This window comes from Sus scrofa, chromosome 3, assembly GCF_000003025.6.
Source record: "Sus scrofa isolate TJ Tabasco breed Duroc chromosome 3, Sscrofa11.1, whole genome shotgun sequence".
Lineage (NCBI taxonomy): Eukaryota > Metazoa > Chordata > Mammalia > Artiodactyla > Suidae > Sus > Sus scrofa.
The window spans coordinates 42595019-42622827 of NC_010445.4; the positions used below are offsets into that span (position 1 = coordinate 42595019).

Consider the following 27809-nt stretch of genomic DNA (forward strand, 5'->3'; position numbering starts at 1 on the left):
CCCTACAGAAGGGACTGGCTCTTGCCTTCCTGTGAAGTGGCTAGAGGACCAGTGTGCATGGACAGTGACAAACAGCCTGATAGAAAACATTTTTGGGAAAATTTTCTCTCCCCAAATAGCTAGCTCATTTGAGCTACAAGTGTAGACTACTTTTTGAGTGACTACTCTTAATTTTAAAAAGTATTTTATTTTATTTTGTCTTTTTAGGGCTGCACCCATGGCATATGGAAGTTCCCAGGCTAGGAGTTGAATTGGAGCTGCAGCTGCTGATCTACACCACAGCCACAGCAACATCAGATCTGAGCCCCATCTGTGACCTACACCACAGCTCACGGCAACACCAGATCCTTAACCCACTGAGCAGGGCTAGGGATTGAACCTGTGTCCTTATGGATACCAGTCAGGTTCCTTATCGCTGCACCACAATGGGAACTCCAAAAAGGTTTTTTTGTTTGTTTGTTTGTTTTTTGTCTTTTTTTAAAGAAAATAAAAGAAAAGAGGCACAGAGTTCCTATTGTTCCCACGGCTCAGCAGACATGAATCTGACTAGGATCCATGAGGACTCAGGTTCAATTCCTGGCCTCATTCAGTGGATTAAGGATCCAACATTGCCATGAGCTGCCATGTAGGTTGCAGATGTGGCTCGGATCTGGCATTGCTGTGGCTGTGGTATAGGCTGGTGGCTACAGCTCCAATTTGACCCCTAGCCTGGGAACCTGCATATGCCGAGGGTACAGCTCTAAAAAAATAATAATAAAAATAAAATAGATTAAAACAGAGGCAAAGTCCATGAGACCACCCTGCTTCCCTGACTCTTATTCTGCAATGGAATTTTCTGGGCTTGGTCCATTTTGAAAGGTTTTTAGGATACAAATTTTATTTTTCTATCAAGTGGGAGCAAAAGTGAACATTTAAAGAAAACCAAAAAGCATTTCACACTTGTGCAATTATTATCCAATTTGAGGGAAACACACCAGTGACCACCCCCTGACCCCCACCCCTCAGGCTTATGTACTGTCCCCCTCAGGCCATCATCGCCTGTGGATGCTGTGTCAGGTGAATGAGGTTGAGGAAGGCTCTGTGGGACAGGCAACACTCCAACTAAGCCCTGAGGACAGAGGAGACCCCACCCCCACCCCCGTCCAGATCTTCATCTTCCCCTGGAAATCTCTGGCAGCATGTGTGTGTAAGCCCATTTCACAGGGTAGAACACTGACACCCAGAGCTCTCAGACCCCCCTCCCATCCCCAGCCTCCCCAGTTGCTTCCTGCCAGTTCATTCATTCAACAAACATTTGTTGGAGGATATTGTGTGTTGCTCCCAATTACAAGCCAAGATGGGGAGCAGGTACTGGGGCGGGGGGCAGAAAGGCCAAGGCTTGGGTCAGTTCCTCAGGCATCTCTGCTGGGTTCTACTTGCCTCTTCACCAGCTGCCCACACGCTGCCTCCACCAGGGAAGCCATTTGTCCTCTCTGCTTCACAGGCCTTGAGGTCACACAGTGTGGAATGACTCAGTCCAGGCGGAACATCAGGGAGAGCTCCTGAAGAAGGCAGCCAAGGCCTGAGGGTAAGGAGACACCAGCCTGGCATGACAGTGGCACCGTTCCCAGTCTGGGCCAGGACTCGGAGAGCTGGGGGCAGGTAGAGGGTGGTGGCAAGTCCCAACACTGGCAGGGCTTTTGTAGCACAGCTTTCAGGCAGTGCTCCATCCTTGATCATGTCACAGTCTCCCTCACCTTGGGAGGGTGGCAGGATCATTTCTGTCCCTCCAATGAGACTATTAAGGCTCAGGCACAGGATGCCCATCAGACCATGATCCCTGACATGCTAGAGGGCGAGGTGGCAGCGCAGACAGTCTGCCTCTGTGGTGGGCTAAGTGCCTTTCCCTCCCAGGCCTCAGTTTTCCTCCCTGCCTGTGGTCGGCTTGCTGGTAGTCTCCAGGATCATGCCATTCCAGGAAGCCCCAAAAACGGCAGATGAGGTGGCCCAGACCCAGGTTCAAACTGGCCAAGGTCCACCTCCAGAACTAAGCCCAGTGCCTCTACTGCTTCTGAACATGCCTTTGGCACGAGTGGGTGTTCTGAGCCATGACAAGGTGTACAGTTTCCCGAAGTAAGTGACAGAAGTCTCAAGCCACTCCTAGTTCCTTAACGGTACAAATGGAGGCCAGCACTAACATGCTTGAGTACCCAGAACATGTAACCATGTCACAGATGGCCAAGGAACTGTGCTGTTTGCTCTCGGTAGGTTATAGGCTATTGTGGGCTGAACTCTGTCCTCCCCCAAATTCATATGATTAAGTTCTAACCCTGGTACCTCAGAACAGGACCTTCTTTTGAAATGGGTCTTTCCAGAGGCACTCAAGGTAAAATGAGGTCACGAGGGTGGCCCTATTCCAATAGGACTGGCATCCTTATAAAAAGGGAAATTTGGACACAGAGACAGATATGCACAAAGGGATAAAACAGCTGTGTGAAAACTGGAATGAGGCTGCCAGAAACTAAAGAACCATCAGAAACTGGGGAGGGGCCTGGAACAGACACCTTCTAGTGCTTTCGGAGGGAGCACAACTCTACCACAACTTTAATCTCAGATTAAAGAAACGTGAAAGATTAAAGAAAGCATCTGGCCTCCAGAACCCTGAGACAACACTTTTCTGCTGTCCTGAGGCACCTAGTCTGTGGTATCTTGTTGCCACAGGCCCAGGAAGCACACACATCCAAATCCGGCCAGGCCTGGGTGGAGCAAGGTGGTGTAGGCAGCCCGCAGACAGCTCCCACCAGCTCTATGCTATAATTTCAAGGGCCGCCCCAGACCTCTCTTCCCAGCCCTGCGCGTGTACCTACAGGCAGGCAGCTGTCTGGGGTACAGTGGTGTGCACAAAAGTCCTGGTGTGAAGGGGGGCTGATCACAGTGGGCTCTATGAACTCACCTGGCCTGCTGATGTGGCAGTTGGGACACACATGCTTGGTTCATATCAAGGAAAATGAAGAAAGTCATCATGTGTGACCCACAAGGCTGAAGTGGCAATTAGATATTACGGAGTGAACATGACTCTGACCCAGAAGGGGGAGGGCCTTTCTATGTCACACTGAACATCAGTTTCTACCAGGCTAAGAAAGCAGAGGTGGAGAGGGGCTGGCCTTGCTGGAACCCTGCTCCACTGTCGCAAGACACCCACCTCTTTGCTACTGCCTGCCAGGCACTTCAGAGCCGGCCACTCTAAAATTCCCCTGGACCTCAAGCTTTCAAAGAATTCCGATCTCAGGGCCTTCGCACCAGCAGTTCTCTCTGCCACTGCTTGTCCAATGGGGGACCCCTGGGTCCATCTTAGTCTCCGCTCCCTAGTCTAGTTGTAGATCTTGGATTTATCTTGGTCTCCACTACTCAGCCAATGGGTAAACCCCTGGATTTCTCTTGGTCTATAGTCCTAGGTTAATGTTGGATGTCTGTAGTCCTGGACTAATGGTGGAACCCTGAGTTTAGCTTGGTATGTACTCCTAGTCTAATGGTGGATCCTTGTGCCTTTGTTGGTCTCCACTACTCAGTCCAGTGTGGGATCCCTGGATCTATCTTGATCTCTACTACCTAGTCTGATGGTGGGTCCCTGTGTCTATCTTGTCTCTACTCCTAGTAGAATGGTGCATTCCTGGATCTATCTTAACCTGCACTCCTAATCTAATGGTAGATCTCCCTGTCTATATTCTCTCCACTACTTACTAATGGTGGCCCCCTGGATCTACTGTCATAGTCTCCACTACCTAGTCTAATGTTGGATCCATGTGTCTATCTTGGTCTCCAACCTAGTCTAATGGTGGATAAACTCAGTGATCCAAGACAGACCCTGGGATTCTCCATTGCAGTGAGTAGCGGAGATCAAGATAGATCCAGAGATCCACCATTAGACTAGATGGTGGAGACTAAGACAGACATAAGGATCCACCATTAGACTAGGACTGCAGACCAAGATAGACCCAAGAATCTTCCATCTGCTTTCTCCCAGCCCTGCCACGCTCGTCACCTGGTCAAGCGCTGCCCTGAGATGCCTCAGCTAGGAAATCTGGCCTTATAGCTCCCTCGCGATTGCCTGGGCCTGGGCGGGTGATGCGCCGGGGTGGGCGGGGTCTTAGGGAGAGGAAGGGGCGGGCTGCGGCGCCCAGCCTGGGGCCTCTGCAGAAGAGGCTGGGTAGGAGGCGGTGAGCAAGGAGAGGGCAGGTGCCCCTGGTGTGTTCCGTGTGAACCCTGGGCCAGACTCTGGAGTCTGAATCCTGCCCTCAAGACCGTGAGGTCCCTCACTGAGGACCTACAACATCGACATTCACCACAAAGGGCCTGACCCACAGTGACACCGCCGGGGTCCACACGTGCTACTCAACAGGAACACCTGACCTGGCTTGAGGGGCCGGGATGGTCGGAGGGGCAGCGGCAGAGGGCAGCACCTGCGCAAGGCCTTGGAGCGCAACTTCCCGCTCAGCCTGCTATGCCCCTTCGGGGATGCGGGCTCCCACGGGGCCGACCCCGCCCCCAGCCCTGGGAGGGCGTGTCCTGGCCGCCCCGCCCCCGCTGGCCCCGGGGCGGCAGTCCGGCGGAGCGCCGCGCAGGGCGTAGAGATGCGCGGGGTGGCAGTGACCGTCCGCCGCAGGGCGAGGCCTGGGGGACGCTTGGGCCACGCCACGTCAGCCCCAGGGAACCGCACAGGTGAGGGCGGAGGCCGCGGGTCCCAAGCGGGGCTCTGCGCCCATTTCACGGACCGGGAAGCCGAGGGGCGGGGAGCACAGCCCTGGGGGTGGCGGGTTGGCAGACTGCCGCGGGGAGGCGCACAGCCGGAGACCAACCTTCTCGACCCTCTCCGTCGAGGGCGCCCCAGCCGAGTGGAAGCTCAGCGGCGGCGTCTAGCCACCAGCCAACCCAGGTGCGCGCCCTTTCCTGATGGGGGCCGCCTCGGGGCGACGGACGTGGGGAAACCGAAACCGGCCTCGCCTCGAGCAGGTGCTAGGGTTCCTGGGCTGGTCCTCCAGCCGCATTCCGCAGGTGGAGAAACTGAACCTGGGAGAGGGGAGCGACTGTTTGACGTCCCCGCGGCAGCCGGGCCTGGGATGAGGGTCTGGTAACTCCGGAGGGAGGGGTGGGCTGGTTGTTACCTTAAGCGATTACTTTCGAGTTGATTCTGTAGGGGGTTCACCTTCCTGCCCTGCTCGGGTATGGGAGATGCGTCCGAGGCTCAGGTTCCAAGATGGGCTTTGCTAAATTCGAACCCTTTTAGAAACATAACCAAACCCTGATCTTGTGCCCCGATGTTCCTGGAGGCGACCTTCAGTGCTCTCTGTCCCCTCTCCCTCAAGCCTGAGGAGTCTCTGCACAACGGTGCCCCAGGCTAGGCGCTGAGTTGCAGGGGTGGAAGCTGGGCCTGGAGAGGAGCAGCCTGGCACAGGTCACACCCTGCCCAAGCTGCAGCCAGTCACGCTTAATGACACCTGCCAACTTGGAGGGATGCCTGCACCCTTTCAGACGGTGAAACTGAGGCATGTGGCTTGGTGCTATGGGAGCTAAGACCCGAAACCTGCCCCTGGCCTGGCGAGTGGATATATTTTCTTGGACTCTCTCCCGTGGCCTGCTGCCCAGCTGTGAGTGTGGTGTTTTGCCCCTGTGTGTGAAGACAGTGTGGGTGTGCAAGTCGTGCCACACTGCCTGGTGAGTGTCCACTGAGAGGTAGAGGGTCGCGTCCAAGGTCAGCCAAGGACAGGCAGGGGGAGGCCCTGGCTGCATACCAAAGGCCTTTGCAGAGGACTCTCCTGGGTCTCCAAATCCAGAAAGGGACTGTCAGAGTCCAGACAGTCCCTACCCTCTGGCCTGTCCAGCCCTGCTTCTGACCAGCAGCCACTCAGCCTCCTCCCAGATGTGAGCCCTGGGGGGGGGGGGGTGTCCCAGCCCGTGAGCCCTTTCCTGGGAATTTGGGGTTGGAGCCCCTCCTCTGACCTGGGGTGTGTCTCTCTCTCTGCCTTAGTTTCCCCACGTCCTACGTGGTGGGCAGTGTATACCTGCCCCAGGCTTGTGGACAGGCCAGGGGGAGCCAGGAGGGCCCAGTGCACCCATCTGGCCAGGGTTCTGCTCCAGGATAATGCTGTTGTCCCGACTCCTCTGTCCCATGACCCCAGTCTCCTGGACTCTGAACTTTGTGTTCACCTCTCCCTGGGGGGGGGAAGTGAAGTAATGGGTATGGGGGTCTTTGGCACCATCTAAATCCCAACAAGGGGGGGGAGTGTTTTTCCTGCAGTCTGTAAAATGGGTGCAATTTTCTGCTTTTTCTAGAGGAGGTATGAGAGTTCAACCAGAGAGTCCTAGGATTCTCCCCTCATCTCCCAGGTGAGGGGCAGGTGGCAGGAGGCCGGCTCAGAGCAAGGCCTTAAGTCTCTGTTGAATGGCCAACTGGGAGGCTGCCCTCTTGCTACCCTTACAGCCCTGGCTTGTCCCTGGCCCTGTTCCCAGAGCAGCTGCAACACTCCCTGATTGGGGAGATTGTCTGGGAACACGGCCCTGCAGGAGGAGGAAATCAGGGTTCCAGTGGCCGAAGGTGACCCTCCCCCATGTCCCTGAAAGAATTGTGGAGGCAGGGCCCAGAAGTGGGCAGCAGGACTGCTGGCTGGCTGAGTTCATGCTCTGTGGGCATCCTCTTCATTCCTGCAGCCTGGCCACACAGCCAGCCTGGGCCCATTTCACAGAGGGGAGACCAAAGCCCAGAGGGAGTGGGTGGCCTCTGTGCTGCTGAGGCCAGCTCTGGCCTTCCATGAGGGTGGAGGCAGAGCTGCTGGATGAAGGATGCTCCCTGCAGCCTCAATCTTCTCCCCGAGAGGTTTGGAGAGGTGCCCTCTTCAGGGCTGGAATGAGCCTAGTTCTGTTCTGGAGGAGAGTGTGTGTTCCGCAGGTGTGAGCTGACATGCTGTCAGGGGAGTCGCTGGGAGACCCGGGTCTAGACTCTGGCCAAGGTAGCTCTGCACCTGTGCCTGCCTCAGGACACACAGCCAGGGCATGGGCCTCCACATGTGGCTGCCCCAACTGCTGGGGTCTTGGGGGGTCCTCCTCTCCATGGAGTACCTGTGTACACATCACCCTTTTTAATTTCTCTTTGAGAAATTCCTCCCGAGGCTTCCTCTTTCCACTTTGGGAAACTGAGACTCAGAACAAGGAAGTAACTGTCCAGTCCCATGGGGACTCAGGCCCTCAGTGGGCTGGTCCAGTGGCCTGCTTCCCCCATCTCCCTCCTGTACCTGCGGTCCACAGCCATGGCTGGTATAAAAGGTAACTTATTTACCTGGCCCCAGCCAGTGAGGTCAGGGTTTGGGGGCCTTGGAGGCTCCATGAAGGGGGACGGGAGGGATGGGCCTGTGGTCCAAGGTTCCAGCTGAAAGATTAACAAGCAGGATTGTTCTCACTCCCGCTGGCCAGGCCGCTTGGGGGAGGCAGGCTGGGAGGACGGGCTGTCCAGTTCAGGCCGTACATCCCTCTGTGTGTTAGGGAGTGGGAGGGAGTAAAGCCTGGGCTGGAGAATTAGATGGGGAGTATTGGGTGGGTCTGCTTCTCCACTGTGCAGGGAGCCTGTAGGGTTTGCCTTTGGTTTGTATCTTGTTTGCAACAAATCCACGCCCTTTGTTTTTCCTGTTGTTTATCCTCGTCTTTGAGATTTATTTGTACTTAGTAAAAAAGATGGGGGTCACAAAGGGTGCAGAGAGAAAAATACACCAAAGGTTGAGGGGTGCAGGGACCCAGCCAAAGGAGGGCTGGGGGAGGTACAGCATCCACTGTCTGAGTAGGGCTGCAAGTAGGTGGGACGGGCACCAGGGCTGGGCGGTGCTGGAAGGAAGGGACAGCTGGCAGTGGGGGTAGCCTCCTGCAGGGACCAGGCCAAGGAGGCGTGTAAGGTGTCTGTGAGGGTTTTCAGCAAGGGAGGAAGGAGGTGGGATTTGCTGCTTAGACACCAAGTGTGGGGAGGGGCTTTTGGGGGGCCAACTAGAGGGTCCAGGGCTCTCCAGGGCTCTGGAGAGGGCAGTAAGAAGTGTGAGCAGAGGCTGGGTTTGCAGTGGTTAGGTCGTGTGGTCACTGGAGCCCACTGGCCCACGTGCCAGCCTTGGTGATTTCTCGGAATTGCCTTGGAAGGTGGGTAGACTGAAGCCCTGGTAGCCTTCAGCACTGTGCCACCTTCCTGTCCCACTGGGGCTACTTGCCACCAGTCCTATAGAAAGGTCTGATGGGGGCACTGCTAGTGTATACCTGGGACCTTCAGCAGGTCTGTGGGCCTTAGTTTCCTCATCTGGAAAATGGGCTCAGCCCTGAGAAGGGAGGCAGGAGATCCTCTTAGAGTTGGGGTGGGGGTGGCAAGTTCAGGTGTTCTGGGTGTCATGGTCTCTCAGGGGACTTGGTCAGGGTGTGGGTGTGATGGATGGAGGTGTCCTGAGTGCTGTGGCTTTGGGCTCTAGGGGTAGGAACTAGGTATTGAGCCTCCTTTTCTGGGGCATTCCTGAGCTCCCAGCCTGGGTTCAAGATCTCTCCCAGGTGGTCCCACTCTCCTGTGATCCTAGAGAGCAGGTCTCCCTGTTTTGCAGGTTGGTAAATTGAGCCTGAGCAAGGTGAGAACCAGGTTCTGGACTTGAGGCTGGGAGGTGGTGGCACAGAGTCGGACCTGGTGGAGAGGAGCTGGGGTGTGAGGGTGGTGTCCTAGCTGACCAGGCCCCCCTGGCTCCTCTGCCTTAGCCTCTAAGCTCTCACACTGCTGGGGACTGAGCTTGCCACCTCTCAGAGAGGAGAGGGTTCTGTGAGGTACCCAGTGCAGGGGTGTGCTGTGGGAAAGCCCCCCCCCCCCCTTACCAGAGTTATTTCCTCAGACCTTTCATTTTCATTTTCACAAGAAGACCCGGTCAAACAATACAGCAATGCTAGGAGCGGGGGCTCCCTGCCTCTGATAGGGGTGTGAGCCCGTACTGGCTGGCTGGAAATGCAGAGTGTAAGGGCGCAGGTCTGGGGAGGAAGAGCACCCCCATGCCGAGTCTCCGGGAAGCTGCTCCTACCCCCAGCCCTGCAGCATACCTAGCTCTAGGCCACCGTGTTTTCACGGGGCCTGTGCTCCAAATTCTCTTTAACCTTCCCCTTAAGACTTCAGTTTGCCGGTCAGGCCTGTTCCCTCTCTGTGGCGTCACCCCTTACCCTCCCACGTTGATGAGGCTCCAGGAAGCAGAACATGCTCTGGGCCTCATGGAGGAGGGGGGTTCGTTCTGTCCTTTAAGATGTGTGACCCCTGGGCTGGTGAAACAGCCCACATTGCTGTCTTAGGATGGGCGTCCTTGCCACACCGGAACCCAACCGCCTCGCAGGATGTGGCTGTTGGCAGCCAGGCCCTCTCCCCACAGCAGTGGTGGTTTCCTCACTGGGACTGGGACTGGAGCTGCACATCGTCTCAGTCGGCCCCCACCTGGCTGCCCGCTGCAGCATTTACACTAATCTGGTCACTCAGCTGGTCAGTGTGGTTTGTACCCAGACACGTGTGGCTGCAAAATTGGCCTGCTGCCTCACTTCCTGGAGCCTCTGCTGCCCTCTGTGACTCCCCATGCCAGGGGTCATCCAAGCTGGTAACATAGGGTCTGGGTTGGGCCCTGGGTAGGGAGTTGGGTGGCCATGCCCCGGAGCCTGGAAGGCCCACCAGGGCACATCAGGCAGTCAGTTAAATTCAGCAGTGACACTTGAGGATTTCTCCCCACTCTTAACATTTTTTCAAATATATCGCAGAGTTGGAGTTCCTGTTGTGGCTCAGTGGTTAACAAATCCAACTAGGAACTGTGAGGTTGCCGGTTCAATCCCTGGCCTCACTCAGTAGGTTAAAGATCTGATGTTGCCATGAGCTGTGGTGTAGGTTGCAGATGTGGTTCCGATCCCGTGTTGCTGTGGTGTAGACCGGCAGCTACAGCTCTGATTCAGCCCCTAGCCTGGGAACCTCCATATGCCTCAGGTGTGGCCCAAAAAAGAAAAAAAAAATCGCAGAGTTTAAAGACTTCATGACCACACACCCGTAATCCCCACCCCCAGCTCCATCTTACCCCTTAACATGTCACTAGTTCTGCTTCATCACATCATTTTCTATCTCTTTGCCCGTCCTTCAGGGGTCTTACTTTTTTGATGAAGTTCTAGTTGTATCTTTAAGGGATGGATCCAAGTTCATCGCTTCCTCCTTTCACGTGCCAGGTGCTGGTGCGGGTGCTGGGCAGACAGCCGCAAGTGCTCCCACTGCTCTCCCCTGTGCTGACCCCCCCCACAGGGGCCTCCCTTCCTGGAGGGCTGCACGGGAAGGTGCTTGGCCATGGAAAAATGGAGAAGTGGCAGCTCTAATTTGGGGACTGGGAAGTGTTTGCTGCCCAGTCACTCTGGGGAAGGCTCCACGTGGCTGCCCTGTGGCTGCCCTGCTGTGTCTACCCAGTTCCAACCCCCAATCCACTTCCCTAGCTGAAAGAACAGCATCTGTCCAAGTCCAGGATCCTGAAAAAGGAAAGAGATTCTTCCAGGGGAGTGCTGATCACAGCTCTCAACTGATAGGTCATTCATTCATTCATGCATGCATTCTTTCACGCATGTGTTCATTCCCGCTTTGGCACCTGTGGAGACAGAGCATGGTGATTAATTAAGGACCTGTGCTCTGGAGTCACAGTTGGCATCCCACTGTACCACTGAGTACTGGGTGACCCAAGACCAGTGAGGGTAAGTGTCCAGATTGGGGGCACAGGGTGGGTACCATGTCCTCCGCACCCTGCTTCTCCGAGGCTCCCCACCCCTTCCTGCCTGCAAGGATCTGCCTGTCTCCTGCTGCAGCTGCAGGGCAGAACAGCCTCCCAGGTCCTCCCTGCTGTGCCCTCTGCCCCAGGGGTTATGTGCCCCTTCCTCTACACGTTCACCAACCTGGTGGGCTGGTCTTTTTGATCCCAACCAAGCTAAGAAACCAAAAGTTATATCTTAAATTTTAAATTTTCATTTCTTTGAATTGATACATATCCCCTGAATTTTTCTTACAGCTTTATCGAGGTATTATTCACATGCCATACAATTCACACATCTCAAGGGCACAGGAGTTCCCATTGTGGCCAAGCAGGTTAAGAACCCTACATAGTCTCCAGAAAGATGCGGGTTTATCCCTGGCCTGGCTCAGCATTGCTGTGACTTGAGTCTTAGGCTGGCAGCTGCAGCTCTGATTTAACCTCTAGCCCAGGAACTTCCATGTGCTTCAGGTGTGGCCATAAAAAGAAAAAAAATTTTTTTTTTAAATAAAGCGCACAACTTGGAGTTCCCTCTGTGATGTAGTGAGTTAAGAATCTGAGTGCAGCAGCTTGGGTCTCTGTGGAGGTGCAGATTCGATCCCCAGCCCAGTGCAGTGGGTTTAAGCATCCTGTATTTGTCGCAGCTGTGGCTTGGATTCAGTCCCTGGCCCAGGAACTTCCATATGTTGTGGGTGCGGCCATAAAAGATAAATGAATAAAGTGTACAACTTGATGGCTTTTAGTATATTCACAGATATGCGCAAACCTCACCGCAGTTAATTTTAGGAGATTTTTATCACCCCAAAAGGAGGCTCCACATCCCTTAGAGGTCACCTCCCAACTACTCCTCCCCCCAGCCCTAGACCACTACTGATGTACTTTCTGTCTGTGTATGCCTGTGCTAGACATTGCATATGAATGGAATCATACAATATGTGGGGTTTTGGTGACTAGTTTCATGGGCTGAGCATCATGTTTTGAAGGTTCATCCATGTTGTAGCATGTATCAGCGCTTCATTTTTTTTTTTTTTTTTTTTTTTTTTGGCTTTTCAGGGCCACACTTGCGGCACATGGAGGTTCCCAGGCTAGGGGTCCAATTAATTGGAGCTACGGCTGCTGGCCTTTGCCACAGCCACAGCAACACGGGATTCAAGCCGCATCTACAACCTATACCAGAGCTCACAGCAACGCTAGATCCTTAACCACTGAGCAAGGCCAGGGATCGAACCTGTGTCCTCATGGATACCAGTCAGATTTGTTTCTGCTGCGCCAGGACAGGTATTCCACTTCATTTCTTTTTATTTCCAGATAATAGTCCATTGTGTGCCTGGACCACATTTTTCTTTATCTAGATTCATCAGGTGATGGACATTTAGGTGGGTTCTACTTTTTTGGCTATTATAGTCCTTCTGTGGACATTTGTGTCCAAGTTTTCCTGTGGATGTGTTCTCCTTTCCCTTGGGTATATGGCCGGGTGGGGCATTGCTGCATCATATGGAAATACTCGCTGTGACTGTTGGAGAAACTGCAAAGTGGCTGCCCCATTTCCATTCCCAGCTGCAGTGTGTGAGGGCTCCAGTTTCTCCACATTCTTGTCTTTTTTTGTTTTTTTTTTGTTTTGTTTTTTTGGGTTTTTTTAGGGCCACATCTGTGGCATATGGAAGTCCCAAGCTAGGGGTCTAATCAGAGCTGTAGCTGCTGGCCTACACCACAGCCACAGTAACACCAGATCCTTAACCCACTGAGTGAGGGGGATCGAACCTGCAACCTCATGGTTACTAGTTGGGTTTGTTAACCACTGAGCCATGACAGGAACTCCTCCACATTCTTGGTATACCTGTTATCGGGTCTTTGTCATGGTGGATATGAAGGAGTACCTCCAGTGTGAAGCTAAGGATGTTGAGCGTCTTTTCACGTGCTTATTGGTGGCCTTTGGAATGTCTTTAGTGAAATGACTGTTCATATCTTCTGCCCATTTATAAATCGAGTTGTCTTTTTATAATTCAGTATAATAATAATTTATACACTCTCTTTTTTCTTGTCAGGTCCACATCTGCGGCATGTGGAAGTTCCCAGGCCAGTGGTAGAATCAGAGCTGTACCTGCTGGCTTGTGCCACAGCCACAGAAATTCCAGATCCAAGCTGCATCTGTGACCTACACCACAGGTCATGGCAACACCAGAGCTTTAACCCACTAAGCCAGGCAAGGGATAGAATCTGCATCCTCCCAGACATTATGTCAGATTCTTAACTAGCTGAGCCCCAACAGGAACTCCCAATTTATACATTCTTAAAATAATCTCTTATTAGATAGAAGATTTGCAAATATTTTCTCCCACTCTGTAGGCTGTCTTTCCCCTTTTCTTTCTTGCCTGCCTGCCTCCTCTCTTTTTTGCCTCCGTCTGCAGCATACAGAAGTTCCCGGGCCAGGGATCAAACCCAGGGCTATAACCAGAGCCACAGCAGTGGCAATGCCAGATTCTTAACCTGCTGAGCTGCAAGGGAACTCCCTTAACCTTCTTGATAGTATCCTTTGAAGCACAAATTTTCTCATTTTAATGAAGTCCAGTTTATCTGTTTCTTTTGTTGTTTGTATTTTGAGAAGCCATTGCTTAATCCAAGGTCAGGAAGATTTACCCCTATGTTTTCTTCTAAGAGTTTTATAGTTTTCTCTTATATTGAGGTATTTGATTCATTTTAAGTTAATTTTTGTATATGATGTAAGACCGAGGTCCAACTTTCTTCTTTGGCATTGTATGTATTGTTCTCCCAGCACCACTTGTTGAAAAACGATTCTCTTCCCATTGAATTGTCTAGGCATCCTTGTTGCAAATCATTTGACTATGTATGTGAGTTTATTTCCGGACTCTCAGCTCTTGGCTTGGCCTATATGGCTGTCTTTATGCCAGAAGAACCCTGTTTTGATCACCGGAGCTTTGTGGTAAATTTTGAAATAAGGAAGTACGAGTCCTCCAACTTTGTTCTTCTTTTTCAAGATTGTTTTGGATTATTCTAGGTCTTTTGCATTTCCATTTGAAATGTAGGATCAGCTTGTCCGTTTCTACAAAGGTGGCCACTGGAACTCTAATGGGTTCATGTTGAATCTGTAGATGAACGGAATTGGGGTATTGCTATCTTAACCATGTTAAGTTGTCTGACCCATGAGCATGTAATGTATTTCCCTTTATTTGGGTCTTCTTTAATTTCTCTCAACAGTGCTTTGTGGTTTCCCCAGAGTTTAAGTTTTACACTTCTTTTGTTAAATTTATTCCCAAGTGATTTATTCTTTTTGATGCTCTTATAAATGGAATTTTATTTTTTTGGCCACACCTGCAGAAGTTTCTTGGCCTGGGATTGGACCTGTGCCACAGCAACCACCCAAGTGGGTGGACTGCAGTGACAACACTGGATCATCAATCCACTGTGCCTCCAGGGAATTCGTGGAATTTCTTTTTGGCCACGCCCACAGCACGTGGAAATTCCTAGGCCAGGGATTGAACCTAAACCATAGCAGTGACAATACCAAATCCTTAAGCACTATGCCACCAGGGAACTCCTGGAATTGTTTTCCTAATTGCTTTTTTTTTTTTTTTTTTTTTCCGTCTTTTTGTCTTTTCTAGGGCTACACCCACGGCATATGGAGGCTCCCAGGCTAGGGGTACAATTGGAAACCTCATGGTTCCTAGTTGGATTCATTAACCACTGAGCCACAGCCAGAACTCCTGCATTTTTAGTTTACTCATTGCCGCTGTACTGAAATACAATGTATTTTTGTGTGTTGATCTTGTATCCTGCAACCTTGCTGGACTGTTTACTGGTTCCCATAGACTTTTTTAGCAGCTTCCTAGGAGTTTTGAAGATACTTGATCAGGTCATCTAATAGAGAAGTTTTGTTTCTTCCTTTCTGATGTGAATGCTGTTTAATGTTCATAATTAATCGCTCTGCCCCCTGGTTTGGGGCAGTATTTTTGTTTCCTTATTTACCCATCTTTTGGTCATGATTTTTGTCTTATTAAGTGCTATCTATGTAGGAAGGATACTCAGCATGTGTGTTGCAAATACCCACACTCCCTTGTTCTGCTGTTAATTAGGACTCTTAAGCCCTAGGTCAGTCATGTCTTCGGGCACCCTCTCTTATCTGTGGGTGTTGGGCAGGTCAGCCACCTCTCCAAGCTTGGTTCCTTGTGTTAAAATGAAGATAGTAACAATTTTTTCCCTACTCTTTTCTGTGGATGGTTGAGCACTGCACAAGGTCAGGAATTGGGGCCTTTTAGAGTCTGTCAGAATTGCATTGCTGTGTGACTCGAACATTGGACTTCTGCACACGGAAGCCCGAATCCTCCCAGACATGCCATTTACATTGCCCAGCACGCTTGCACCCCTGCCACCCTCAGTGTGTCATCCAGCCTTGCTATGTTCAGTTGCCCCATCTGTAAGGTGGAGATGGACCGCCTTCCTCATGTGGCTGTAATACAGTGAAGCACTTATTAGATGCCCAGTGTTGTTTGTACTGTTCCAGAAGTCAGCCCCCTTTTCCTGGCTAAGTGCACAAACCCAAAGGGCCCCCTAGACTCACACATCACACCCCACCCCCCAGCATTTCAGCCTGGTGAGACCCCGCCCAGTATCTGGGTTGGGCAGAGCTTGTGGGTGCACTAAATGTGGCTTGGCCAGCCACAGGCAAGCACCGTCCCTCACTGTCACTGCCCACAGAGAGGATCTGGGGCAGCCTCAGCCTCCCCGAGGGGAGAAGGCAGAGCTGAGGCCCTATGAACACCCTCACCCAAGGTCAGGCAGGGCCAACGTGGCCATGGAAGGGGTATCTTGACCTCCCTGAGCCTCACTTTCCTCTGGCAGGGCTGCTTGTGCATAGACATGGGACGTGCGATTACAGGGTGCGTGGGAGCATGTGTGCAGCCCTCCCCAGTGATAGCCACCACCCTTGGGCTGTCCCACTTGTGCTTGTCCTTATAGCCCATGTGAAATGGTGTTCCATGCATCCCACAGTGGATCCCCTAAGTGGCTGCTTTCAGGTGGATGTGGATTTTGGCGGCCTCTCCATTCCCCCACGGATGTCCTGGGTACATACTTTGATAACAGAGCCCTCCAGAGTTTGTTGGCGAATTGGTCGTGGATTGAGAAAAAGCATCCAGGTAGGTTCTAAGTTTGGAGCTGGGAGCAAGTGAAGGATGGAGGTGACTGACATCAAGGTTGGAATGGGGGAGGCCAGGTAATGAGCAGGTTGGCCAGTGCAGGATCCCGGCTGGGTGTGGCAGGCTGAGTGGGCAGCAGGACATCTGTGCCTGGGTGACAGTTCTAGCTGGGGGCATCACGTGGAAGACAAGTGAGGGGGTTTTGCAAGTTGGTGTGCAATAACCGGGTCCTCAGCCTGAGCAGTGCAGCCTCTGTCCCAGCCTCCACCATTGCTCCCACCAGGCCCCTGCCCCTGTGAGGCACAGACACTGCTTCTGGTCAATGTTGCCACAGGCCTGGGCCGGACCACCAGCACAACCAGTCACCCCTTTGTTTGGGACTAACCACTTTATGCACTAGTATTACACCGTGCTCAAAAATCAGAAAGTTCCAGGAGTTCCTGTTGTGGCTCAGCAGCAACAAACCCGACTAGTATCTATGAAGACACGGGTTTGATCCCTGGCCTTGCTCAGTGGCTTAAGGATCCGGTGTTGCCATGAGCTATGGTGTAGGTCGCAGATGTGGCTTTGATCTGGCATTACTGTGGCTGTGGTGTAGACTGGCAGCTGCAGCTCCAATTTGACCCCTAGCCTGGGAACTTCCATATGCCGCAGGTGTGGCCCTAAAATTAAAAAAAAAAAAAAAGTTAGAAAAGCAGAAGGAAGGGAGTTCCCATTGTGGTGCAGTGGAAATGAACCTGACTAGTACCCATGAGGATGCGGGTTCAGTCCCTGGCCTCATTTGGTGGGTTAAGGATCCAGCATTGCCATGAACTGTGGTGTAGGTCCCAGACGCAGCTCGGATCCCTTGTGGCTGTGGCTGTGGCGTAGGCTGGCAGCTATAGCTCTTATTCAACCCCTGGCCTGGGAACTTTCATGTGCCATGGTTGTGGCCCTAGGGGGAAAAAAAAATCAGAAAAGTTACAGAAAAGCCCCTTGCACTCAGGCACCAGGAGGCATGCTCCAGAACATTGGAGCAGCTTCATTCCTTATTCTTGGACACTGGAAACAACTCACACACCCATCACCAGGGAACTGGGAAGCAAACAGGGCCATCCATACAATGGGACTCTGCTCCACTGTAAATATGACGTCTCACACGTGTGTATTGAGAAGGTTGGCTCAGAGCCTCCTTGCCTGGTTCTGAATCTCTGCCCTACAGCATAGGAGCTGTGTGACATCAGGAGGTGACTTAACCATCCTATGCCTCAATTTGCTCCCCTGTCAAGTGAAGAAAATGATGGTTTTCCCCTGGAAGGTGCCTTGTGGATTGATGTGTTAACGCACATAAAACGTTTGGAACGGTGTCCAGCACGCAGTAAACTCTATATATTTGCCCACTATTGTCACTATTACTGTTGTATAAAAATGCTTGTGACTGCCATTTTATCTGAAGTGCCTCTCTGTGTCCTTATGTAAGGACATCATTGTAACACTTTAAGACACCATTGCTGCCATTCATGTCACATGTCCTTTGATGAACTCAGCCCCACAGCTGCAGATGTAGGTGGTTTCCAACCTCTCGCTCTGTGTACACCTCAGAAACAAATCTCCTGGTATAGAAATCCTGGCCACAGATACATAACTATTTCCTTTGGCTAAATACTCAGAGGTATACACAACACAAAGCTCTTCATATACTTTATCAAACTCCACCTAGAAAGGTTTGGATTGGAGCTCCTGCTGTGGCACCAAGGTGGTGTCTTGGGAGCACTGGGACGCAGTGGGTTAAGGATCTGGTGTTGCTGCAGCTGCTGCTTAGGTCAAGACAGGCTTGGATCTGATCCCTGGCCCAGGAACTCCATATGCCATGGGGTGGCCAAAAGAACATTTAGATCTGCACCCCCACCAGCAAGACGGAGGGAGGTGGCTCCCAGACCTTTGCTAACTTCACATGTGGTCTTTTTTCCTTTTCCTTTTTGCCAAGTGGAGGAGTAAAAGTTTAGTTCTCATTTGAGTTAGTGTTTCTTCAGCTACAGTGAGGCAGGAATTTTCTCACATCTGTTGGCTACTTATACCTCGTGTAAACACTGGCCTATGCCAGAGCCACAGCAGCTCGGGGTCCAAGCCGTGTCTACAACCTACACCAAAGCTCACTGCAATGTTGGATCCTTAACCCACTGAGCAAGGCCAGGAATCGAACCCACAACCTCATGGTTCCTAGTTGGATTCATTAACCAGGGATCAGGGATCAGATCCAAGCCTGTCTTGACCTAAGCAGCAGCTGCAGCAACACCAGATCCTTAACCCACTGCGTCCCAGTGCTCCCAAGACACCGCCTTGGTGCCACAGCAGGAGCTCCAATCCAAACCTTTCTAGGTGGAGTTTGATAAAGTATATGAAGAGCTTTGTGTTGTGTATACCTCTGAGTATTTAGCCAAAGGAAATAGTTATGCATCTGTGGCCAGATACATAACTATTCACACATTCATCCGTTCTGTTTTACTTGCATGTTCAGCTTTTTTTTTTTTGGTTCGTTTTTGGGTTTTTTAAGGGCCATACCTGAGGCATGTGGAAGTTCCCAGGCCAGGGGTTAAATTGGAGCTACAGCTGCTGGCCTATGCCACCGCCACAGCCATGTGGGATCCAAGCCACATCTGTGACCTGTACAGCAGATACACGCTGCACTGGATCCTCAACCCACTGAGCAAGGCCAGGGGTTGAACCCGCATCCTCATGGGTACTGGTCAGATTCGTTTCTGCCGCACCCATAACAGGAACTCCTGTTCAGCTTTTTTTTTTGATGTGTTAAGATCCCTTTATAAATTATGAACCTTTGGCCTATGTTTTCCAAATATCTTTTCCTACTTTTTTTCATCTGAGTTTGTTTTTCAATTATTATGGAGTAACAAAAGTGTATTTTTTCCTTGTCATGAAATCACATCTGTTCATCTCTCTCCCTCCTTCTTCCCCCTTGATTCTGCCTTTGGGGCTACACTTGGATAATTATTGTCTTTTTCTCTTATTATCTTTAGATGTGTGTTTCTCTGATCACCCCCATGAACATCTAGAGTTCACTTAATGTAGTTCAGCTCCACTTTTGTCCCCAGGCCCCTGGCCATGGGGATGCCACTCCCAGTTGTCTGGGTGGCTGCATGACCTTCTCCAGCGCATTGTGTGGTCACTGGGGCAATGACACCTATCCTAGGCAAGGGCTCCTGCCCAGCCCCTGTCCTCCAGGTCAGGATCCTCATGCTGTCTTTCCTCTCTTCTTTTTTTTAAAAATTTTTTCTCCTCTCTTCTCTCCTAGGCATGTGTGTGCAAGTGCAGTCACCCTCACAGGGTACCTTCCAAGTACTTCGTGGGGACGGCACTTCTGTGGGAACTGTCATCATGTTCCACTGCCCCTCGGGCCACCAGATGGTGGGGTCTGGCCTCCTCACCTGTGCCTGGAAGGGAAGCATCGCTGAGTGGTCTTCAGGGACCCCCACGTGCAAGAGTGAGGCCCACTCCCCCTGACCCACCCCCAGCTCAGCAGCAATCCTTGGGGCGTGCTGATCTTGTCACATGGATGGCATGGGTGTCTACAGAGAAGGTGCCATGGACCTCTGTATAGGGTCCTGCTCCCAGTGCTGGTGGTCTCTGGGGCTCCAGGTAGCTCAGGGCAGGTAAAGACTCAAGTTCTAGCAGCTACTCCAGATTCTAGCTCTGCCACCGACTTGGCCTGTCAACTCCAAGAGGTTACTTGTGCTGTCTGAGCTAGCACTTTATCTATTAAGCAGAAAGCTTGTTCATTCATTCATTCCTTCTTTCATACACACATGGCAAATCTTAATAGGATATTCCATGTGGCAAGAATTCTAGAACTGGGGACACCAGGGGCCAGGATGTCTGGGGGAGGAAATGGTTTTCTAGTTATATTTGTTATACAGGGTGTTGAAGAATAATACCCAGCATAGCATTTTCCAAAGAAAGGCTACATATGTTCTGTGAATGTGTATTATGCATTGAAAAGGGCTCTATAGTCAATATGGCTCAGGAAAGGCTAAGTTCATAGGCTGCAGGACTTCTTAGAGCCTTTAAAATATTCATTTGGTGGTTGAATCTCTGAGGAAAGTGTTAGGATTAGATTCCGAGAGATAGAAAACTCAAGATAATGTGGGTTACGAAAATAATGGGGGCTATGGGAACTTCCTCTTGTCCATGGCTCTGGGGATGGGGAGAATGGCACCCTGTGGTAGTGACCCAGGCCCTTTCCATGCCATGGCTCTGTTGGGCATGACCTCAACTACATGACAGCAGCAGTAGTTACAAGATTAGTTTCAGGGCAAGGAAGGAAGGAAGTCACCTAGAAGTTGTCCCACACTCCTCCCCCCTCTTTGCCACTGACCAGAATATGGTCATGTGACCACAGGTAGCTGCAAAGGAAGCTGTGAGATATAGTCTTTAGTCTGGATGGCCAGTGTCCAGCTAGGGCAGGGGACTAGGGACTGGGAAGTATGATCAGTGTCCACTACAGAGGAGAATATGCAACGTTGTTCAAATTAGGATCCTGGGCCTTGATTTCCCAGAACATCCTTTAGAACCTGAGAGAACTAGTTTTTACCATATTGCTAGTTTTTGATCACACAGCCAATATGTGCCAAAGGTTCTTTGACCCCCAACACTGGCAGTTTCCTTGCTTTTGCACTTTCTTGGAAAGTGACCTGAGAAACATATATGTTCCTGAAGGGTTTCACCAACTTGAGGTATTGTGAAAATAGACCGTGTGTTGTCTGCTGTTCTCTGGTCTCAGGGGCCCAGGCTACAGTGGGCAGGACCCAGGGGCACCATCACTGAACTCCCTGTCAGAGCTTCCCCCAGTGCACCACCAAAAACTCCTATACACCCTCCAAAACCGTGTTCAAACACCCCCTTCTTGAGGGGTCACTCTTACCTGAGAGCCCCACCCTACAACTGTTGCACAGACCTTCACCTCCATTGCCAGTGCCTCCCACCTCCCCGATGGAACCAGGCTGGCTGAGGCCAGGCTGGGCCGCTGGTCTGGACAAGCTGTGCCCAAGTACTGGTGTTTGTCTCCCTCACAGCTATACCACCCTATGAGACCTTTGGCTTCAGGGTGGCCGTGATCTCCTCCATCGTCAGCTGTGCCATTATCCTGCTCATGTCCATGGCCTTCCTCACCTGCTGCCTCATGAAATGTGTGAAGAAGAGTGAGCAGCAGCGGTCAGACAGGTACAGTGGCCCAGCACTGCCAAGGGGCATCTTCTGCAGGCATCCCAGGCCTCCTGGGCGCATCAGGGAGCAGGGCTGCAGGGAGCTTGCATCTTGCTGTTCACAGAGCAGCAAGGGCATGGAGGACTGTGGCTCATTGGCTTGGTGTTTCACAAGACAGGCGGTGAGTACCTGGGAGATTGTCTTGGTCTGCAGCCTGAGTGTGCACAGTGTGTACTCTGCTGTGTGGGGGGCATGCAGGATGGACACACAACCCCGTAACTATGGCCTGCACCTGGGGTCTGGCCTCTACTTTGCTTCACTGAAGCTTATCCACCATTTTCATTTTATTTCTTTCTTCTTTTCTTTCTGTTTGTTTGTTTGTGCTTTTCAGCAACGCCTAGATCCTGAACCACAGTAGGAATATCCCCCTCCCCTCCACCTTTGTTTAATACACCTTTTTTCCCTTCTTCTTCTTCTGTTTATTTTTTCGCAGGGGGTTGCGGGGGCGGGGGGGCTGCATCGGTGACATATGGAAGTTCCCAGGTCAGGGATCAAACTTGAGCCACAGTAGTGACAACGCTGAATCCCCACCCACTAGGCCACCAGGGAACTCCAACGTATCCCCCCTTTTTGGTATTTTTTAATTGTGGTAAGACACTTACTACATCCAAATTTCCATTTTAACCATCTTTAAGTGCACAATTCAGGGGAATTCGTTACACACACAACATTGTGCTGCCATCAGCTCAATTCATCTCCAGAACTTTCCACCACCTGTCTTTGTAAGTAGAGTTTTCCTGGTGTTGATTCATCACCCATGACTGCTTTTTCCCTACAGCAGCAGAGCTGAGTCATTGCGACAGGAGCTGTATGGCCCTAAAATACTCACCACAGAGGCTTGCAGGTGGTGTCCTGGGCACACACATCTGAATGTCCTTCCCCCGTCTCTCCGCAGGGCAGCCCAGCTGTGGCTCCAGTTGAGAGGCGAGGACTTGGAGACAGTACAGGCCCCTTACCTTGGCCTCAAGGGCCTCAACAACAACAACAGCAGCAGCAGTGGGGAGCCCAGAGTCCAGCCCATCCATGGGCACGACAACCACAGCTTCACCACGTGAGCATGGGCAGGGCAAGGGGGCAGTGGGACAGTGGCGAGGGCGGGACCTGACTTGGCCAGAGAACCTGGACCCCATGGGCATCCGCTGTCCCCACACACTGGGAGCCTAGGCTCACCAGGGCTTCAACCTCCACCCCCAAGGCAAGGGCCAGTGACCTTCCAGCACCTGTGCCCAGAGCTGCCTCCCACCCCATGTCTATCTTGTTCACCCCATGTCCAGAGAAGGAAGCTTCTAGACATGGGTATTTCTCTCTCCAGGACCCAGCAGGGCTCCATGGTGCCCTGACAACCTGCTGGCTCTTCCCATCCCCCTCCCTGCTCCTCAGTTTCTGTCTCTCTTTCAACACATACACACACCCACACACACTCACACACACTTTTTTTCCTAAACCAATACAAGGACATTTCTTCCATATATATATTTGTTTGTTTGTTTGTTTGTTTTTGTTTTTTTAGGGCCACACCCACGGCATATAGAGGTTCCCAGGCTAGGGGTCTAATTGGAGCTACAGTTACCGGCCTACTCCACAGCCACAGCAATGCCGTATCCCAGCCGCATCTGCGACCTACACCACAGCTCACAGCAACGCCAGATCCTTAACCCACTAAGTGAGGCCAGAGATTGGACCCAAAATCTCATGGTTCCTAGTCAGATTCATGTCTGCTGCACTACAACAGGAACTTCTTTTCCATACATTTTTTTTAATGCAAGGAGTCTTCTCTAAGCTGAACAGTTAGAACATCTCCTAAGAGTTCCTGTTGTGGCTCAGCGGGTTACAAACCTGACTAGTACCCATGAGGATGCCGGTTTGATCCCTGGCCTCACTCAGGGAGTTGAGGATCTGGCGTTGCTGTGAGCAGTGGTGTGGGTCACAGATGCAGCTCGGATCCTGTGTTGCCGTGGCTGTGGGTAGCCATTTTGACCCCTAGCCTGGGAATTTCCATATGTGGCCCCAAAAAAAAAAGCAAAAGAAAAGAACATCTCCCAATGTTGCCAGCTTTGAGTGAGCACCCTCTGGCCTAAGATCACAGGGCTGCCTGGTCTCTGGGCTTCTTAAATGGGACAGGATATTTATCTTCGGTGGTGCTGTTTTTTGTGGGCCCCAGGCTAGTGGTCTTCTACAGACACTATGTTCTGGACTGTCTGGCGGCCCCTTGTGACTGCACTTGGGCAGCATTCCTGGAGCGGGTGCCCCATAGGTGGTGCTGGTACAAATCACAGACATGGGTCAGGCTGTCCCCCTCTGGGCACAAGGACGGCACGTTATTGGCTGAGATGAGTCCATTGTCAGGTAACAAAGAAGTGATTCTGTGGAGTTCCCGTTGCAGCACAGTGGAAACGAATCCGACTAGGAACCATGAGGTTGTGGGTTTGATCCCTGGCCTTGCTCAGTGGGTTAAGGATCCAGCATTGCCATAAGCTATGGTATAGGCTGGCAGCTACAGCTCTGATTAGACCCCTGGTTTGGGAACCTCCATATGCCCCAAAAAGACAAAAAAACAAAAACAAAAAACAAAGAAGCGACTCTACTAAGGGTCACTCTGCTGCCCCCATGACCTCTGACCTGTGGCTTTAGTGTCCAGGGATGATCCAGTCAGTCAGTTTTGATCCTGGGAGTTATGGAATAATGATTTTAATTCTATTACCATCCTGTCCTTCCTCCTATGGGGAGTGAAGATGAGTTCTGTTTTTTCCTTCAATTTTGTTTTGTGATTGTCTCAGTATCACTCTGAATTCATGGGTATTCTTGCCTAAAACCTTATTATGGGGAAATCTCAGGAATACATAGAAACAGAGAGAATAGTGTGGTAACAGGTCTCCCCATCTGCCATCCTCCGCAGCCGCGTCCTCCCATGTCATCTGGACCCCTGTTTCCCATGAGCTCCTGTCCATCCTTGGTGGGGGCTCTGCTGTGCTGCCTCATGATCTTGCCTTTGTTCTCTGAGGGCCTCCTTCCTCCCACAAAGTTCCAGCCCATTTGGAGCTTCCTCTGTCCCCCCAGGGGGCTGAGCAGAGGTGGCCTGCCCATTTCCTCAGCCCGCCCCCCAGGAGCTTCCAGGGAGCCAGGCGCTGCCCCCAGTCTGACGCCGCACTGTGTGCTGACTGTGCCTCAGTGTCCTCCCTTGTGCAGTGAGAACCATGGAGTGCCTGCCGCCCAGCCCTGTGGAGTCAGTGATCTGGACCTGGCCCGGGGTACGGGTTCAGTGAGTGCTAGCCATTGTTATCCATTCTCCTCTTGTTCCCGGTGCGCATGGGAGGAAACCGAGGCTCCGGAGATGGCAGGTGTCTGTCTGATCCCATGTCCACACTCAGCATGCTGGGCCTGGCTGACTCCGGGAGCGGCCAGGCCATCAGGAAGGAGCTGACTCCTCCATCCCTCCCTGAGCTGTGCATGCACCTTAGGCCATGGCAGAAATGCCGCCTCGAGCCCTTTCCACCTAACTTGACTCGTCGTTGTGTTGCCTTGGTTGTCCATTCGCTCCAAATTACTTCAGCTGCTGTGCTCAGGTTCACATGTGCCTGTGCTTAAGCTGGTTTTTGGGCTTTTTTTTCTTTCCAAAGATGACATTTTGGGCCGATCTTAGGAACAGCCTGTTTAGGCCAAATTGTCCATATATATTTAGTACCAAATTTTTTCTCCAGAAATCTGGCACTAGTTAAACCATTTTTACAGCCATGCTACATCAAGTGTTAATGATTTGTTTTCTTTTCCTTTTAGGGCTGCACGTCCAACATATGGAAGTTCCCAGGATGGGGATCAAATCAGAGTTGCAACTGCGGCCTACACCACAGCCACAGCAATGCCTGATCCAAGCTGCATCAGCCACATATATGCCACAGCTCACAGCAGTGTGGGATCTTCAACCCACTGGGTGGGGCCAGGGATTGAACTCGAATCTTTATGAATACTAGTCAGGTTTATTTCCACTGTGGCATGACAGGAACTCCAGTGATTTGTTTTCAATAGCTCACTTAGCAGGTATGAGTTACCAAGGTGATTCTCATCAGCATTTCATTGATCAACATTGAGAAGTGTTTCCTCCATACCTTTGCTTGCCAGTTGCAGTGCTGGTTTTAGTCATTTTCAGTTTGCTCTGCTGAACCACCTGCTGATGCTTCTTCGCATCAACACCAGAAGCTCAGTGTACACTGTGGAAGAGATTCTTACCTGTTTATTGGCTGCAAGCACTTTTCTTTTGGCTTCAGTTATGTTGGGGTTGTCTCCTTTTCACAAGTCATGTTTCCCTGGTGGGTATCAAATCTTCTCCACTGCCCCCTGCCCTGTGGCAGCCCCTCCCCATTAGAGACCTGTGACATATTGTCTTGTATCTCAGTTGAGAAGAGTCCCAATGAGTTAGAGAAGGAATTGTGGCCTCTCGGGAGGTGCCATCCTAGACTAGGTGCAGGTACCCCGTTCTTCCACTACTGGGTGGCGAAATCTGCAGTAGGGCAAGTTGTGCCCCCTTGGCCTCATTTTTATTTCATATATGCTTCCCAGGACTCACTTTGTATGGAGGCGTGTTGTAAGCTCTTCCAAATATTACCTGCTCTAACCTTAGGAGTGGGCACTGTTTTTATCCCATTTTAAGAAACCTGTCCAGGAGTTCCTATTGTGGCTCAGCAGGTTAAGGATCAAACTAGTATCCACGAGTATGCAGGTTTGATCCCTGGTCTTGCTCAGTGGGCTAAGGATTTATTAATAATTAATTGGTTCATTCACTTATTCATTGAAGCAGCAGATAAATTCTTAATTTCTACTGCTCCCTAGAGCTTTTCTGAGCATTAGGTGTGGGTGGGAACAGAGATCTGGGAAAGCTTCCTGGAAGAGGTGATGCCTGCAGTGAGCAGACCGGGGGAACCTGCATTGGAGGGGAAGGAGAGAGACAGTGTCTTAAGGGGAGGAAGCAGCTGGGCAGCCTCAGGAAGCAGAGGCCAGTGTAAGTGGGAGACAGGAGCAGGGCCAGGTGGGGCCAGGGTCTGCTCGGCCTGGAGAATGAGTTAGTTTGTGGCTCAAGCGCTAAGGGAGGCCACAAAGGAACTGAAGATATAGAAGGTGGGATATCGAGAGTTCCCATTGTGGCTCAGTGGGTTAAGAATCTGACTAGTATCTATGAGAATTCAGGTAATTGATCCCTGGCCTTGCTCAGTGGGTTAAGGATCCAGCATTGCTGCAGGCTATTGTGTAGCGGCTGATGTGACTCAGAGCTGGCGTTTCTGTGGCTGTGGTGTAGGCCAGCAGCTGCAGCTCCAGCTCCAATTTGACCCCTGGCCTGGGAACTTCCATTTGTGGCAGATACGGCCCTAACAAGGAAAAATAAAAAAAGAAGGTGGGAGACCTGGTCCCAGGCTGCCAGGGGAGAGCCAGACAAGAGTGAGAGTGTCCTCCAGAATTCCATGGGGTCTCAGTGTCCCTTCTCTGCCTGGGCATCTTGGGCTGCATCGTTTATGCTCATCCTGAACAAGCCCCTTCCTCTCCAAAGCCCCAGGAAGCCCCATCCAACTCTTGCAGATGGGTGTGCTACTCCTTGGGTCTCCCTCCAACAAGTAAGGGGCCTGAAGCCCAAGGAGAGGCACCAATGGAGGGGCCTCTTGGGTGCAAGGCAGCTCTGGCCAGAGGAAATGGGGCTTCTCACCTCAGGGCACAGTCTATCCCAGGCCCACTGAAGCCAGGGCCCAGGCACCCAGCTTGGGGGCAGAATAGGGATTCAATGGGGTCTCCACTCTTCCCCCAAGCTCACACCTCCTCTCCCTGCAGAGACCTCGGCGAGGGCACCAGAGGTCTGGCCAACATGGCCCGAGGCATGGACAAGGACCCCTGGACCCTCAGTGGCCCCACCAGCTCACCCCACGCCCAGGTGATGGTGCACACAGCAACCGCAGGGCAGACCCCGCCTGCCCCCACCATGGGAGTGCTTAGATAGCCTGCAGCCTATGTCCTGGGGTGGCAAAGGCAGAGGCCAGAACCTGTCCTCCACACCAAGAGGGCCAGCGGACCCCACCAGCCGGCGACTTGCATCTCAACATGTGTCCAGTTCAAGATTGGTCAGTGAAATCAGCTTCCTAGTTTAGGGATCTCTCAGGGCATTAAGCTGGGGACCCTAACAGGGGGTGTCCTGTCCTAGGGGATCCCAGCTGTGGCAGTTTTTATAGATAGGCTTCCTTGAAACCACTACTGAGTTCCCAGAACCAGCTGCGGGCTCCCTCTAGCCAGGCTCCTTTGAAGAGACTGGGGGACACTTTAAGCACACGTAGTTTTGCATAGCAGAGTGGGGATGTGGCAGCAGGTGACAGTGGCAGCAGGTGACAGTCACAGCTGGCCGCCTTGTGTGTTCCCCCATAGGGCATGCTGCCTATAAGCAGGGACCCAGATGAGGCCCTGCATCCGTTATCTGTAAAGTTGTGGGAAGGGGTATGAAATAAACAATTCTGTGAAAAAGTAAAAATCACTGTCTTTGAATTTCAATCCCTACATAACAAAACCTCAAGTGAAGTGGCACAAAACCTTGTTACAGCTCGGGATTCCAGGTTTGCTGGGGAGTCCCTCCCATGTGGTT

The 27809-nt window shown here is 51.7% G+C and overlaps 1 protein-coding gene across 7 annotated transcripts; it reads left to right on the plus strand.

Annotated features, from left to right (window-relative positions):
- SUSD3 (sushi domain containing 3) lies at window positions 1544–27698 on the plus strand. Of its 7 annotated transcripts, none has more exons than XM_021088140.1 (5): window positions 1544–1567; window positions 19233–19421; window positions 21010–21157; window positions 22095–22250; window positions 27011–27698. In XM_021088140.1, the coding sequence occupies exons 2-5, from the start codon at window positions 19235–19237 to the stop codon at window positions 27174–27176; spliced, it is 657 nt and encodes a 218-aa protein (XP_020943799.1). In that variant the 5' UTR covers window positions 1544–1567; window positions 19233–19234; the 3' UTR covers window positions 27177–27698. The 7 variants fall into 7 exon arrangements, with proteins under 7 accessions (XP_020943799.1, XP_020943801.1, XP_020943797.1 ...); XM_021088142.1 differs by lacking the exon at window positions 1544–1567 and adding an exon at window positions 4400–4698 and having other exon boundaries at window positions 27011–27685; XM_021088138.1 differs by lacking the exon at window positions 1544–1567 and adding an exon at window positions 4778–4912 and having other exon boundaries at window positions 21010–21320.